We start from the raw sequence: 17,166 nt of genomic DNA on the forward strand, positions 1-17,166 counted from the left end.
ACATGCGAGAATTGTCTGGCCTGCTTGTTCTCAGAGAACTTTATATTTGTTGTTGTTTTACCCCTGGAATCCCCCTCCCCCCAGCCCATCACAGTGTCAACCCCCACCTGGTCCTACCTCATATCCATGATGGTCTACTGGGGACAGGAGTGAAGCCCACTCACTCTTGCCCCTTGTGGCTGCCTGAATAAAATCTCATGGCAGCTTGTAGTACTAGGAGGAGTGACCTAGTGGTTAGGGTGGTGGACTTTGGTCCTGGGGAACTGAGTTTGATTCCCGGCACAGGCAGCTCCTTGTGACCCTGGGCAAGTCACTTAACCCTCCATTGCCTGACGCATTGAGCCTGCCATGAGTGGGAAAACGCGGGGTACAAATGTAACAAAAATAAAAAATAAATACACAACTACTGTGAGCTGCCACAAGAGGTCGCAGCAGTAATTTTCTTCAGGCAGTCACAAGGGGCAAGATGGAGTGGGCTTCACTCCTGCACCATCATGGATATGAAGTAGGACAGCAAAGGTGGGGCCAATCTAGACCCGGGGGGGGGAGGGGGTTACGATTGTCACGGGATGCGGCCAGCGGGAAATCGCAGAGGTAGAACGAAACAAACAAAAAGGTTATATGGCTGCCAGCTCATACTCAGTGCCAGCACTTGAACAGCTAAGCAGACAGACTGAATTACGGCAGCTTTTCAGTGGTCCTAAATTCACCTGCTTAGCTACGCGAGTGCCAGCATCCGCATAACTGCTGGCTCCTCCTCAAGGCCGCCCCGCCCCCCCTTGTTTTGTTTTTTTAAACGAGCGGTCAGAGCTGATATTCAGCAGCACTGGCCGGTAAAGTGCCATTGAATTTTGGCAGTTGGACGGCCAGAAGCGATTTAAACAGGCTGACGCCTCTTTTGCCAACTCAAATCGCTTTGGGTGGATTTTGTTTGATTCTATGAATAACCCTGAGGAAACACCACTGCCCTCCTCCCCCCACCCCAACCAATTTTTTTTTTCTTAATGGTTTTTGGTGGATTTTTTTTTGCCAGTTTTGATTGTACTGAGCTAACCAGGCACTGGTCTGAATAATGGCTGGTACCCAGTTAATTTCTTGGTGACTGCACTTACCTGGATATAGCCCAGCATTGAATTCAGACTACAGCTGTCAACGGTTTGAAAAACTATGGACTGCCAAACACTGAATATCAGGCCCTCGGGTACTAGGTCAGAAGTCAACCTTGCAAACAAAAGCCTCAAATTCAACTAAGGCAATTTATAACCAACCATCTGAAGCATCAAGGGCACAACTGGCAATGATCTTAATAGGAACTGTATCACTGGCATAGCCCCGACAGGCTACCCACGAGTCCTGATGACAGCAGTGTTAACAACATCTATTTAGCACTAAGGCAAATCCTTAACTGACAACAGCATTTAAATGACTTATTCCTTTACTTCCTGGGAGTGATCACTAAGATATGAAATAAACTAATTAACAATTGGCTAGCCAATGCCAATTTTAAGTATCAAAAGCCAGTAACAAACTATCAAAGAAGGGCATTTTGTGCTATCCAAAGTATACTGCAATGTATCCGACATGGACACAATTAATATTTCAGTGGAATGATTCTTTCAAAATCTGTATTAATACATATTTAAGAAATTGTGACATTCCAAAAACCTTGAAGTTAAACAACTTAGTCCAAGATTTTTTTTTAAGGAAAAAGAAATTTGTGATTGGTCTATAATCCTACTGGTGATAATACACATGATATACCTGTGAACCATTTTGAAAGACCTATTTTGATTAGGAAAATGGTACATAAACGTGAGTAAATAAATAATCCAAAAAAGAAGCACAAAGGGCTTTATTTATTACCCGACACAGACCGTGTTTCAGTATAAAACAACACCTGCCTCAGGGGTCAATTCAACAGGACAGCACATAACAACATGAGCTGTTAATGAAAATGTGAGCCTCAGTGTATTGTCAATCCGCTGTGGGAACAGAGAAACACAGACTTGATGAGGTACAAACTACCATGGCGGTTTCTACAGCATCAACTCTGTTTCTCCGTTCCCAGAGTGGACTGACAATACACCGAGCTTCACTTTTTCATTAATTTGTGCTGTCCTGATGAACTGATCCCTGAGGCAGGTATCGTTTTACGTTGAAGCTCGGTCCATGTCATATCATAAATAAAGCACATTTGTACCATTTCTTGAGAGCCCTTTGTGCTTCTTTTTTGGATTGCTTTGCTATGTACTTTGAACTCTCTCCATTGTATTTGAGTAAATAAATAAAAATTGCCTCATTCCAACTATCTACCAAGTCAGAGACCAAGGGCAAATGAATTTTGTGCACCAATTTGCACATCAAACACAGTTAAGGTCTTTATAAATTAAAAATAAAACAACAACAAAAAAAAGAGATTAAGCCAGGAATCTTATTTGAGTACACTTACATAAAAAGCACAGTCCAGCACAGGCCCTGCATGCTGGTACTTGAGTCGCATGGAGTTAGTGGGTACATCATAGAGGCGCACAGATGTGTCCCAAGAAGAAACTAGCAGAAACTGAGAAGTATTGGGGCTGAACTTGACTGCTGAGATTCCATCGTCTGGAGGCTGCATTAACTTAAATTCATTGGACCCAGTCATCTAGGTAGAAAGAACAGAGATAATAACCAGCTAGCATTTGGTCAAGTGTATTGTAAGCAGCAAGTATTTGCAGGCATGCATCTGACATGGCAGTCTTGTCATCATTGCATTATAGAGAAATTCCCTTTACAACCTATATAAAGCTGCTCTAAAATATATCTCAACACAAAACATTTGAGGTAATCTAACTGTGCATACATTTATTTCTATCATCCAATTCCCACAAATCATCACACCCATCATGTGCCAAAATCCAAAACAGCACGACAATAAAACCAACCAAGAATCCCACCAGCCACATATACTCCAAACTACCACCAACCCTGTAATACAACTCCTCCCTACCTCTCCCAAATGACTCCTTTCCCCCATTCAAATTATTAGTCTCCCATCACCCTATACTTTCACTCCCCCCTCCCCCCCCAAACATCAAGCATCATTCAAAAAATGGGGACTCAATCATAAAAACCCGCTGAGCCATAGCACTGCAACTGCTGAGGGGACCTTAAGTTCCATACTGGTTCATACTGTTTAGAGGATAACCGAATATCGGTTTCAGTTACGGTACCGAAACAGGCCCAAAATTATTTTTCTTCCCAGTTTCAGTGGAAGCAAAAGTTTGTGCTTTGTCCTGTTTGTTTGCTTCCCCCCCCCCTCCCCTCAGAACAGGAATTGCATCTACCCTCGGCCCACTTGTAGGTGGCTCCCAAGTTGCTCTGCTCTCAAAATGGCTGCCATCTCATGAGATTGCCGCAAGAGTCACAACCACCATTTTGAGAGTAGGGCTGACATGGGCAAGGGTGACTAGGGATTGTAAAATAGTCTGGGGGTGTAATTCTTTGTATTTTTTTTGTGTGTGTAATGCAACTGAAAGTAATGCAGATATGATCTTGCATAACAGTTTATATAGTAAACAGAGTGCTCCAAATAGATGCTTTTGATACAAAAGTTCAGCAGGAATGTAAGACCCCCTTTTACTAAGGCAAGCTCATGTTTTTAGCGTGTGCTAAAATTGTGGGCTCGCTAAATATTAGAGACGCCAATGCATTCCTATGGGTGTCTCTAATGTTTAGCGTGCCTTAGTAAAAGGGGGCCTAAGTCTTTAAATTCGGGATAAGCTCCTTAGGAATTAGCTTCTCTGTGGAGAATGATATCAGCTGTCACTCCAAATGTGGTGCAAAAGCAGCCATTGTAAAAGAACTGTGGCTTTTAGTGTCAGTTTTCATTAGTTGAGGTCCATGTGTACGGAGACTATTTTACATGCAGATAAAATATGGTCTTTCATTCTTTAAATTACTATATATATATATATCCTATATAATAATTCTCACCGCCATGGTTGTGAGGGTGCCTGGAACCGTGGAAAAATGGAGTAGATCATCCCACTGATTGGCTGCGACTCGGATTGCGTCAGCAGGCCGACGCACAGCAACAAACCGCGACCCAGGCAGGGGGAGGAGTAGGGAAACACGCGGAGCGTGTTTCTCTACTCCTCCCCCTGCCTAAGAAACAACCCACATAGCCCCCCCTCCCGGCGCAACACCCAAGTCCCTCCGCAACGGCGCATCACACAAGCACCTACCCCCACACCCCACGGCGCAGCACCAACCCCCCCCCCCCAGCACCCAAACTCCAACCCCCCCCCCCCCCTTCGGCCACATCAACCCCCTCTCCACACGCAGACGCAGCAGCCGGTACACAAACAAAAAAACAGAACAAAACTGAAACAGGGCTCCAGAAAGACATCTGCCATTGGCTGTCATCTCTGCAGCCACTCCTCCTCTCCCCTGCACGTCACTGCCCCTGGAGGAAACCCCAGAGGAGCACAGTGACATCTGAGGGGAGAGGAGCGGTTGCAGAGACAACAGCAAATGCCAGGTGCCTTCACGGAGTTGAGAGGCGCCGCCAACCCCCCCCCCCCCCAAAGCAACGCTCACCCCCCCCTCAAAGCCCCTGAATCTCCTCCAACCCCCACCGCCGCTGCAACACACCTCCCACCCCGCCCCCTCCCCTCCCAGTCCTCCCAATTACTACACAAAGAAAAGAGCACCTCCAACCAGAAAAAAAAGGTGAGCCTATTTAGTTCCATGTAAGCAAGGAAGCCAATTTAGTTGATCTCTGTTTCCACTCTCCCACGCAGCTGTCATTGCTATACACTCAAAATACATCAAGCAAACTTAAGAGCTGCTGCATCCAGGTTGTCATTCTTTATTATTGGCCCATCTGTAACAACTCTAAAGCTGTTTCATTTGGACCCCTCCAAGCCCCTCACCACCCTCCAAGCCAACAGCCATTCCCTCACAGTTCGCCATCCGCCCACCCCCCAAACATTCACACACACACACACACACACACACACACACACACACAAAAAACCCAAAACTGACAGCCACCAAAAACACGACCTGAAGGATCCCTCACTTTCAACCCATCACCACAGGAACGCAGACCCCCACTTCCAAAAACCCCCGCCACTCCCTCACAGTTCACCATCCGACCCGCCACCCCAACCATTCACACACACACACACACACTCTCTAGCACAACAACAAAAAAAACCACGACAGCCAACACAAATATGGCATGAACGATTCCTCACTTTCACATCATCAACCCATCTACGCACACCCCCCTCCAAGCACCCCGCCACTCCCTCACACATCAGAAACCCCGCCCCCCTCAAACATTCACACATACACACACACAAACAATCTCTACCACACCAAAAACCTACACTGACAGCCAGCACAAACACGACCTGAAGGATCCCCCACATTCAACCCATCACCACAGGAACGCAGACCCCCCCCCCCCCCTTCCAAGCACCTACTCACTTTCAACCCATCACCACAGGAACGCAGACCTCCTCCTTCTAAGCCTTCCCGCCACTCCCTCACAGTTCACCATCCCCACCCCCACTCCCCCTAATATTCTCACTCACACACACCATCACACCCTCCCAACTAGCCAACCCCACCCACCCTTCCCTTTTCCAAACCTCAAACAACATTCTGAAAACAAAAACACAATATCTATCACACACACAAAAACACTTCACTAATGACAACAACCCACAACACGACCTGAAGGCGGTGGGGCACAAGCAGGCGGTGGCCGACCACAGGGCCGTGGAGAACACCTGGAAACCTGTGCACAAAGCGGTGAGTTACAGGGGAGTGGGAGAGGGGAGGGAGGACAGCCTGTAAATCAGAAGAGAGGAAAGGGGGCCGTGGGACTCGGAGGGGACAGAGGAAGACAGCGAGGGGGGGGGGATAATCTTGCTAGCGCCCGTTTCATTTCAGACAGAAACAGGCCTTTTTACTAGTATATATATTCTAGCTTAGATACCATTTGGGCAATTCTAAAGAATTTCCAGGCTCTGTTGGATATGATGAAGATGCAGGCATTTTTTTGTTTTTTATTCCATTTCCAATATATTACACAAGAAAAACTTTGAAAAGGATAAATACAGAATATCACATCATTACCAAGAAAAAGGAAAACCTAACCTTTCCATTAAATATTCTATAATCAAAGTCCACATATAGGGGAGTCCAGAAAAAGAAAATCTAAAAGAAGATAGATACCTAATAAAAAAAGAACAAAAGAGCAGATGTGATCCAAGCACTATAACTAAAGGAGCCGTATAATGATGGAACCCAGGTAAAAACTGTAATTGGAATAGCTTGAAAAATACATATTTCACATTGTTTAAAGAAATCATATATTTACATGGATAATGCAGTAATCCAGGCCAAGGGCACCTGGTGAGCTTCCCAAATGTACAAACATTCTATACGTGTTATTCCTGGAATTGTGGATTTTTCCCAAGTCCATCTTAGATCGATGTCCTCTTGCAAGAAACTTGAAAAGTTCAAATATGCATTAGTTGGTGGCAACTGCCAATGCACCACAACACTCAATGATAGCACAGAGCAAAGTAAAATGGAACCGGCGATATTAGTCAGATGAACATGAGGTGCTTGCGGGCAGCAATGGAGAAGTTATGAAAAATGACATGGCATGCTGGTTGCAGGCACTCAAAAGAGGAGATCTCGGCGGTCTGTAAGGACATTTACTTAGAAGTGGCAGATCTCAGGTCAGAGCTTCATAAGAGGAGAGGCTGGATAATGCAGAGCAGACCATGCCCATTCTAGGAGGCAAGTGCAAACAAGCATACAAAGTGAGGCAAGAGATTCATGCAGTGCTAGAGGACCTGCAGTTTAAAGGGATCCCAGAGATGGAAAAATTTTACAAACGTGTTCAAGTCAAACCAAGTATTTGCAACAACTACTGGGCAATACAGCCCCGGAGTTGGGAGACAGCAGTCACTAGAGCTAAATCAGGTGCATCGGAGCTTGAGCCCCAGTCAGGACTAGATGCCACATCATATAGCCTGCTTCCTTGATTTTAATATGAAGGAAGAAATTTGGAGAAAAGTCAGAGCTCTTGCAGAGGTTGTTTGGGATTTTTCAGGATTTAGCGAAAGCAAAAGCAACCTTGCAAAAGCACAGGGAAATGAGAGGTAACGAGATATGCAGCATGCTAATCTGCACTAAAGACAGCTTGGGGCAGTCGGAAAGTGTATACAGTGGTAGACATGTGGAAAGTATTTTCTGAATTGTAACATTCAGATTTGATAGTGAAACTAACATATGGATGACAGCAGATAGATCTGTATGGTCCATACAGTCTGCCCAACAAAATGAACTCATATACTATATAAGGTATGATGTGATATACGTATAACTTGATCTTGACATTTTGGCTTTGCCAGATGCTTTTTCGAGACTGCATGTGAATTGAGAAGGTTCTCTAACCAAAATACACTGAAACCTTCTGCTCAGTGTGCTGCTGCGGCTCGGAGAGCGAATAGAATGTTGGGTATTATTAGGAAAGGTATGGAAAACAGGTGTGAGGATGTTAGAATGCCGTTATATCGCTCCATGGTGCGACCGCACCTTGAGTATTGTGTTCAGTTCTGGTCGCCGCATCTCAAGAAAGATATAGTGGAATTGGAAAAGGTGCAGCGAAGGGCGACTAAAATGATGGAGGGGATGGGACGACTTCCCTATGAAGAAAGACTAAGGAGGCTAGAGCTTTTCAGCTTGGAGAAGAGACGGCTGAGGGGAGACATGATAGAGGTATATAAAATAATGAGTGGAGTGGAACAGGTGGATGTGAAGCTTCTGTTCACGCTTTCCAAAAATACTAGGACTAGGGGGCATGCGATGAGACTACAGTGTAGTAAATTTAAAACAAATCGGAGAAAATGTTTCTTCGCCCAACGCGTAATTAAACTCTGGAATTCGTTACCGGAAAACATGGTGAAGGCGGTTAGCTTGGCAGAGTTTAAAAGGGGGTTAGACGGTTTCCTAAAGGACAAGTCCATAAACCGCTACTAAATGGACTTGGGAAAAATCCACAATTCCGGGAATAACATGTAGAGAATGTTTGTACGTTTGGGAAGCTTGCCAGGTGTCCTTGGCCTTGATTGGCTGCTGTCGTGGACAGGATGCTGGGCTCGATGGACCCTTGGTCTTTTCCCAGTGTGGCATTACTTATGTTCTTATTTCAAGTACCTATGCATGTAATATCATATTCTTACACATCTACTTTTCAGACTCCTGAGGCAGACACCTTGAGCACCAAAACACAGCTGCTGTCTCAAGTCTTTTGATGTGCTTTCAATAAACACCATTAAATTGGACTGACACGTTTCCCTTGAGGTTTTTGGGAGTGCCAATTCTTCACCCTACTCCTTGGTTTGCTGTACTACTGTCACGGGGATTGGTGTTCCTCCATCCTGTGTGGTTGTTTTACTGTCTTGATTTATCCTTGCCATTTTCGTGGCAATGTATCCTAGCCTTTACAGGCAGCCAATGCAATTCAATGATCAGTGGGGTAGCATGATAAGGCCTGAAGATCAGAAATCCTGCCCACATAGGAGACTGCAACAAGGAAAACTGATTTAAGGGTAAGGTCTTTTAGAGTAGTCTTTTTCAAAGGCTCAAAAGACGCCTTCTGCAGCAATCGTAGTACCACATTAAGAATCCACTAATGGCAAGTTGTTGAATAGAAGGCTGTAGCTGATTCACTTCTCTCAAGAAGCCAACCACATCCAGATGAGATGCAAAAAACAATTCAGAATTCAGCCTTGATAACAGGCTAGAGCTGCCATCTGCACTCAGAGAATTGAAGGCCATCTTGCAGAAAGTTTGAAATTTGAGGAAGAGAGGCGTGAAAGGGACACAAAGCTCCTTCGGAGCACCATGATTCAAAAACTCGACAAACTCGAGCATAGGAAGCTGAAGTAAAGCCATTTTTGGCCTGAAGTAACATTATAATAATATCTTCAGAATAACCTTTTTCTTGAATTTCGACATCTCAAGAGCCAGGCCGAAAGAAGGATGGATGGGTCTCTCAAGAAAGCCTTCTACAGGGAAGAGCTGACAGGCTCCACAAATAAAAAAGGAACCTGGGGTTGCAGAGGAGCCTGAGGGAAGTCCACCCCATAGGGGTGCTGGACAAGGCGGAGTTGGGGGGTGTTGAGGTATGGGAACCCCCCCTCAGGCAAGGTCCCAGGGGACCGAGCCCAAAGCCTCTGCCAGTTGCACTATTAAGCGCACGAACTGGGCAAGTGGTTTTGTAAGTCCAAATAAAAATAAATATTTTGTTTCATGCAGATCTCTTTTGTTTAAACATAACTAAAAGGGCTAATAGCCCCTAATGCAGTCGAGTGGTTTTCTTATATTTTGTTCCTGTGATGTCTTACTTATACTGTGCCAAAACTGAAAACTCTTATCTCCTTGAGGTTAAATGAGGGGACATGGGATAAACTTATCTGGTCCACAGCAGACAGTATGACTATAAAGTTGAAGTCGGTCCCCCTACAGCAGCCATCTCCACAATAACAAAGTAGATTTGCATTCTCTCTTGTTAGGGGATGGGGGGAGGGAGAAGATCCAAGAGAGTTGTGGGGGCTGGGCTGGTGGAATTTTCAAGGGTATGTGAAGCGGGGGAGGATTAGTTTCTAAATATATTTGTCAGTACTGCAGAAGCTGCTTTGTTATTTCCAGTGCTGTATTGTGGTTTTCAATGGAGCGCTAGATGCCTGCTTTTTTCTTCATGATGACACTAAAGATAGTCCTCTATAAAAAATATTTGCAAAAGTTTTAATGCCTATCAGCAAAACAAACATTAAAAATTATTGTACCTGCTAGACACAGCAGAAACTCTCTTTGCATATGTCCAACTCTTTCTGGAAGGGCTGCTTACACCTAGATCCAGCTGTATTCATTGTCTGATGGGCAGGATCCTGGTGTAATTGGGATCAGAAGGGCCGCATTCATCCCTTCTGAATGAAAATACACCAGGATCCTGGTGTATGCGGCCCTTCTGATGAGAAACAGAGCTGAATCCAAGTGTATAATTTTTGAAGTTGTTTTAGTGATATTCAATTATTTCTTTTCTTCTCCACCTTGTAAGGCACTGCCTATCCAACAAAAACAGTGTTAGACAGTATTTGTTACAGATGGACCGACAATAAGAGAGGAGTGGCCTAGTGGTTAGAGCACTGGTCTTGACATCCAGAGGTGGCGGGTTCAAATTCCGCTGCTGCTCCTTGTGATCTTGGGCAAGTCACTTAACCCTCCATTGCCTCAGGTACAAACTTAGATTGTGAGCCCTCCTGGGACAGAGAAATATCAAGTGTACCTGAATGTAACTCACCTTGAGCTACTACTGAAAAAGGTGTGAGTAAAATCTAAAGAAAGAAAGAATGACAACGTGGATGCAGCAACTCATGGCCTTGCTTGTTTGTTTTGAGTGTACTAGAGATGACGGCTGCACAGGGGGAGTGGAAACAAAGATTAACCAAATTGGCTTCCTTGCTTACAGTGGACAAGATAGGCTCACTTCCACTCCTGTCTATTTAACCTCCTTGCAACAGCTCATAGGTTTGCTAGCTTTGTTTTGAGTGTACTGCAATGTCGGCGTGGAGGAGTGGAAACAGAGATTAATCAAACGTCTTCCTTACTTACAGTGGACTAGAAAGGCTCACTTCCACTCCTGTCTATTTAACCTCCTTGGAGCAGCTCATAGGTTTGCTTGCTTTGTTTTGAGTGTACTGGATGACGGCTGCTTAGGGGTAGTAGAAACAGAGATTAACCACATTGGCTTCCATGCTTACAGTGGACTAGGCTCACTTCCACTCGTCTATTAAACCTCCTTGGAGCAGCTCATAGGTTTGCTTGCTTTGTTTGAGTGTATTGCAATGACGGCGGTGTGGGGGAGTGGAAACTGAGATTAACCACATTGGCTTCTTTACTTATAGTGGACTAGATAGGCTCACTTCCACTCCTGTCTATTTAACCTCCTTGGAGCAGCTCATAGGTTTGCTTGCTTTGTTTGAGTGTATTGCAATAACGACGGCGTGGAGGAGTGAAAACAGAGATTAACCACATTGGATTCCGTGCTTACAGTGGACTAGATTGGCTCACTTTCACTCCTGTCTATTAAACCTCCTTGCAGCAGCTCATAGGTTTGCATTCATTGTTTTGAGTGTACTGGATGACGGCTGCATGGAGGAGTAAAAACAGAGATTAACGAAATTGGCGTCCTCCTTGCAGCAGCTCATAGGTTGCTTGCTTTGTTTTGAGTGAACGGTAATGATGGCTGTGCAGGGGAGTGGAAACGGAGATTAAGCACATTGGCTTCCTTTCTTACAGTGGACTAGATAGGCTCACTTCCACTCCGGTCTATTTAACCTCCTTGGAGCAGCTCATAGGTTTGCTTGCTTTGAGTGTATTGCAATAACGACGGCATGGGGGAGTGGAAACAGAGATTAACCACATTGGCTTCCGTGCTTACAGTGTACTGGATAGGCTCACTTCCACTCCTGTCCTGTCTATTAAACCTCCTTGTAGCAGCTCATAGGTTTGCTTGCTTTGTTTTGGGTGTACTGGATGATGGTTGCACGGAGGAGTGAAAACAGAGATTAGCCAATTGGCTTCCTAGCTTACATTGGACTAGACTGGATCACTTCCACTCTTGTCTATTAAACCTCCTTGCAGCAGCTCCATAGGTTTGCTTGTTTTGTTTGAGTGTATTGCAATAACGACGGTGTGGGGGAGTGGAAACAGAGATTAACCACATTGGCTTCCATGCTTACAGTGGACTAGATAGGCTCACTTCCACTCCTGTCTATTAAACCTCCTTGCAACAGCTCATAGGTTGCTTGCTTTGTTTTGAGTGAACGGTAATGACGGCTGCGCGGAGGAGTGGAAACCGAGATTAAGCACATTGGATTCCGTGCTTACAGTTGACTAGATTTTATTTATTTATTTTATTTATTGCATTTGTATCCCACATTTTCCCACCTTTTTGCGGGTTCAGTGTGGCTTACAATATGAGTTGAATGTTGGAAATACAATTTATTACAGATAGTTAGGGATTATATTATGCAGGGTTAAGCGAAACAATTGAGGTGTCGTTAAGGGATGTGATAATGGAACAGAGGCATTGCAACTTTGGCTCACTTCCACTCTTGTCTATTAAACCTCCTTGCAGCAGCTCATAGGTTGCTTGCTTTGTTTTGAGTGTATTGGATGACGGCTGTGCGGAGGAGTGGAAACAGAGATTAAGCACATTGGCTTCCATGCTTACAGTGGACTAGATAGGCTCACTTCCACTCCTGTCTACTAACTTCCTTGAAGCAGCTCATAGGTTTGGATGATTTGAGTGAACTGGATGACGACAACGCGGAGGAGTGGAAACAGAGATTAAGCACATTGGCTTCCTTTGTTACAGTGGACTAGATAGGCTCACTTCCACTCCTGTCTATTAAACCTCCTTGGAGCAGCTCATAGGTTTGCATGCATTGTTTTGAGTGTACTGGATGACGGCTGCTTAGGGGTAGTAGAAACAGAGATTAACCACATTGGCTTCCATGCTTACAGTGGACTAGGCTCACTTCCACTCGTCTATTAAACCTCCTTGGAGCAGCTCATAGGTTGCTTGCTTTGTTTTGAGTGTATTGGATGACGGCTGTGCGGAGGAGTGGAAACAGAGATTAACCAAATTGGCTTCCTTGCGTACAGTGGACTAGATAGGCTCACTTCCACTCCTGTCTATTAAACCTCCTTGGAGCAGCTCATAGGTTTGCTTGCTTTGTTTTGAGTGTACTGGATGACGGCTGCTTAGGGGTAGTAGAAACAGAGATTAAGCACATTGGCTTCCCTGCTTACAGTGGACTAGATAGGTCACTTCCACTCCTGTCTATTAAACCTCTTTGCAGCAGCTCATAGGTTTGCATGCTTTGTTTTGGGTGTACTGGATGACGGTTGTGCGGAGGAGTGGAAACAGAGATTAAGCACATTGGCTTCCCTGCTTACAGTGGACTAGATAGGTCACTTCCACTCCTGTCTATTAAACCTCTTTGCAGCAGCTCATAGGTTTGCATGCTTTGTTTTGGGTGTACTAAATGACGGCTGCTTAGGGGTAGTAGAAACAGAGATTAAGCACATTGGCTTCCCTGCTTACAGTGGACTAGATAGGTCACTTCCACTCCTGTCTATTAAACCTCTTTGCAGCAGCTCATAGGTTTGCATGCTTTGTTTTGGGTGTACTGGATGACGGTTGTGCGGAGGAGTGGAAACAGAGATTAAGCACATTGGCTTCCCTGCTTACAGTGGACTAGATAGGTCACTTCCACTCCTGTCTATTAAACCTCTTTGCAGCAGCTCATAGGTTTGCATGCTTTGTTTTGGGTGTACTAAATGACGGCTGCTTAGGGGTAGTAGAAACAGAGATTAACCACATTGGCTTCCATGCTTACAGTGGACTAGATAGGTCACTTCCACTCCTGTCTATTAAACCTCTTTGCAGCAGCTCATAGGTTTGCATGCTTTGTTTTGGGTGTACTGGATGACGGTTGTGCGGAGGAGTGGAAACAGAGATTAAGCACATTGGCTTCCCTGCTTACAGTGGACTAGATAGGTCACTTCCACTCCTGTCTATTTAACCTCCTTGGAGCAGCTCATAGGTTGCTTGCTTTGTTTTGAGTGTATTGGATGACGGCTGTGCGGAGGAGTGGAAACAGAGATTAACCAAATTGGCTTCCTTGCGTACAGTGGACTAGATAGGCTCACTTCCACTCCTGTCTATTAAACCTCCTTGGAGCAGCTCATAGGTTTGCTTGCTTTGTTTTGAGTGTACTGGATGACGGCTGCTTAGGGGTAGTAGAAACAGAGATTAAGCACATTGGCTTCCCTGCTTACAGTGGACTAGATAGGTCACTTCCACTCCTGTCTATTAAACCTCTTTGCAGCAGCTCATAGGTTTGCATGCTTTGTTTTGGGTGTACTGGATGACGGTTGTGCGGAGGAGTGGAAACAGAGATTAAGCACATTGGCTTCCCTGCTTACAGTGGACTAGATAGGTCACTTCCACTCCTATTAAACCTCTTTGCAGCAGCTCATAGGTTTGCATGCTTTGTTTTGGGTGTACTGGATGACGGCTGCTTAGGGGTAGTAGAAACAGAGATTAACCACATTGGCTTCCATGCTTACAGTGGACTAGATAGGTCACTTCCACTCCTGTCTATTAAACCTCTTTGCAGCAGCTCATAGGTTTGCATGCTTTGTTTTGGGTGTACTGGATGACGGTTGTGCGGAGGAGTGGAAACAGAGATTAAGCACATTGGCTTCCCTGCTTACAGTGGACTAGATAGGTCACTTCCACTCCTATTAAACCTCTTTGCAGCAGCTCATAGGTTTGCATGCTTTGTTTTGGGTGTACTGGATGACGGCTGCTTAGGGGTAGTAGAAACAGAGATTAACCACATTGGCTTCCATGCTTACAGTGGACTAGATAGGTCACTTCCACTCCTGTCTATTAAACCTCTTTGCAGCAGCTCATAGGTTTGCATGCTTTGTTTTGGGTGTACTGGATGACGGTTGTGCGGAGGAGTGGAAACAGAGATTAAGCACATTGGCTTCCCTGCTTACAGTGGACTAGATAGGTCACTTCCACTCCTATTAAACCTCTTTGCAGCAGCTCATAGGTTTGCATGCTTTGTTTTGGGTGTACTGGATGACGGCTGCTTAGGGGTAGTAGAAACAGAGATTAACCACATTGGCTTCCATGCTTACAGTGGACTAGATAGGTCACTTCCACTCCTGTCTATTAAACCTCTTTGCAGCAGCTCATAGGTTTGCATGCTTTGTTTTGGGTGTACTGGATGACGGTTGTGCGGAGGAGTGGAAACAGAGATTAAGCACATTGGCTTCCCTGCTTACAGTGGACTAGATAGGTCACTTCCACTCCTATTAAACCTCTTTGCAGCAGCTCATAGGTTTGCATGCTTTGTTTTGGGTGTACTGGATGACGGCTGCTTAGGGGTAGTAGAAACAGAGATTAACCACATTGGCTTCCATGCTTACAGTGGACTAGATAGGTCACTTCCACTCCTGTCTATTAAACCTCTTTGCAGCAGCTCATAGGTTTGCATGCTTTGTTTTGGGTGTACTGGATGACGGCTGCTTAGGGGTAGTAGAAACAGAGATTAACCACATTGGCTTCCATGCTTACAGTGGACTAGATAGGTCACTTCCACTCCTGTCTATTAAACCTCTTTGCAGCAGCTCATAGGTTTGCATGCTTTGTTTTGGGTGTACTGGATGACGGTTGTGCGGAGGAGTGGAAACAGAGATTAAGCACATTGGCTTCCCTGCTTACAGTGGACTAGATAGGTCACTTCCACTCCTATTAAACCTCTTTGCAGCAGCTCATAGGTTTGCATGCTTTGTTTTGGGTGTACTGGATGACGGCTGCTTAGGGGTAGTAGAAACAGAGATTAACCACATTGGCTTCCATGCTTACAGTGGACTAGATAGGTCACTTCCACTCCTGTCTATTAAACCTCTTTGCAGCAGCTCATAGGTTTGCATGCTTTGTTTTGGGTGTACTGGATGACGGCTGCTTAGGGGTAGTAGAAACAGAGATTAACCACATTGGCTTCCATGCTTACAGTGGACTAGATAGGTCACTTCCACTCCTGTCTATTAAACCTCTTTGCAGCAGCTCATAGGTTTGCATGCTTTGTTTTGGGTGTACTGGATGACGGCTGCTTAGGGGTAGTAGAAACAGAGATTAACCACATTGGCTTCCATGCTTACAGTGTACTGGATAGGTCACTTCCACTCCTGTCTATTAAACCTCCTTGAAGATTCGCCAGGGAAAGGGGGGACTAGAGAATCGCAGCGCTGGGTTATGGCTGGAAACATCAGCAGCGGCCGTGAAAACAAAGACACGCTCCAGGTCTTAAGGTCCTACTTAGATCCCGCAGATCTGGCTTTTACACCGCCCCCACCCCCCCCACCCCAACAGCCGACGCTGACCACCTTCTTCCACCCCCCCACCCCCCAGGCCACATTAAGCAACCTGCATTTGCTCCGTTTTCACCCCCCTCCCCCCGCTCAACGACAGCAGCAGCCTACGTTTCCTGCCTTCTTCCCGCTCGCTCCCCTTCCCCCAGTTCCCGCAGCCCAGGTCGTCCATCATCTGCTTCCCCGAATCCCCACCCCCACCCCCACGAGCCCGCGGCGCCTCTTACCGTCATCTGTAGCAGCAGCTGCAAAGCTCGCGCCCTCTTCAACCGTCAGACGGAAAAGCGCCACGCGACTCAATTGGCTGCCTTGAAAATCTGGCCGTCCCTACGTCACAAAGGAGGCGCCATAGAGTAGTAGTAGTGGGGGGGCGGGCTGAGAGCGGCGCAGTCGAAGGACGGAGGACTTACGCGGTCGTCGCGGTGGCGTCACTTCCGCCTGACAGCGCCGGAAGCGGAAGGAGAGGAGCGGTGGTAGTTATGGCGCTGCTGCTGTTGTTGTTGTTGTTGTTGAGGAGGGAGGAATCCTTTATCGGGATCACAGCGCGGAGGCGAACGTCAATCCTGCTGTGCATTTATTGATATGACGCTTTGACGGATTTGATCAAAGTGGTACATTTACTGGTAAAATTAAAAAGGAAAAGTGGTGGAAGAGGTGAAATCGCCAGGTCAAGAGTAATAGTTACTCATCTGAATGAAATTGTTGAGTTGGTGGCATCTTGGTCGTCTGTGTTGATTTAGGAGTTTAAGCAGATATATGTTTCACTGTAAACCATTTAGTTTAATAGGCTATATAAATAACATAGTAACATAGTAGATGACGGCAGAAAAAGACCTGCATGGTCCATCCAGTCTGCTCAAGACAAACTCATATGTGTATACCTTACCTTGAATTTGTACCTGTCTTTTTCAGGGCACAGACCATATAAGTCTGCCCAGCAGTATTTCCCGCCTCCCAACCACCAGTCCCGCCTCCCATCACTGGCTCTGGTACAGACCGTATAAGTCTGCCCTCCCCTATCCTCGCCTCCCAACCACCACCCCCTCTTCCCCCCACCTGCTCCGCCACCCAATTTCAGCTAAGCTTCTGAGGATGAATTCCTTCTGCACAGGATAAAATCCTACTTTCTCAGTT

General features: G+C 45.7%; 1 protein-coding gene across 1 annotated transcript in view; it reads right to left on the bottom strand.

Annotated features, from left to right (window-relative positions):
• Positions 1–16,392, bottom strand: part of BUB3 (BUB3 mitotic checkpoint protein) — an 86,261-nt gene extending 69,869 nt beyond the window's left edge. Inside the window, exons 1-2 of the mRNA XM_030202560.1 lie at positions 16,260–16,392; positions 2,450–2,644 (exon numbers count right to left, since the gene is read on the bottom strand). Of these exons, the coding sequence (XP_030058420.1) occupies positions 2,450–2,644; positions 16,260–16,265 (201 nt within the window). The 5' untranslated portion in view covers positions 16,266–16,392. The remainder of the gene's footprint in view (positions 1–2,449; positions 2,645–16,259) is intronic.
• Between the last annotated feature and the right edge of the window lie 774 nt (positions 16,393–17,166).

Source organism: Microcaecilia unicolor, chromosome 5 (genome assembly GCF_901765095.1).
Source record: "Microcaecilia unicolor chromosome 5, aMicUni1.1, whole genome shotgun sequence".
NCBI lineage: Eukaryota > Metazoa > Chordata > Amphibia > Gymnophiona > Siphonopidae > Microcaecilia > Microcaecilia unicolor.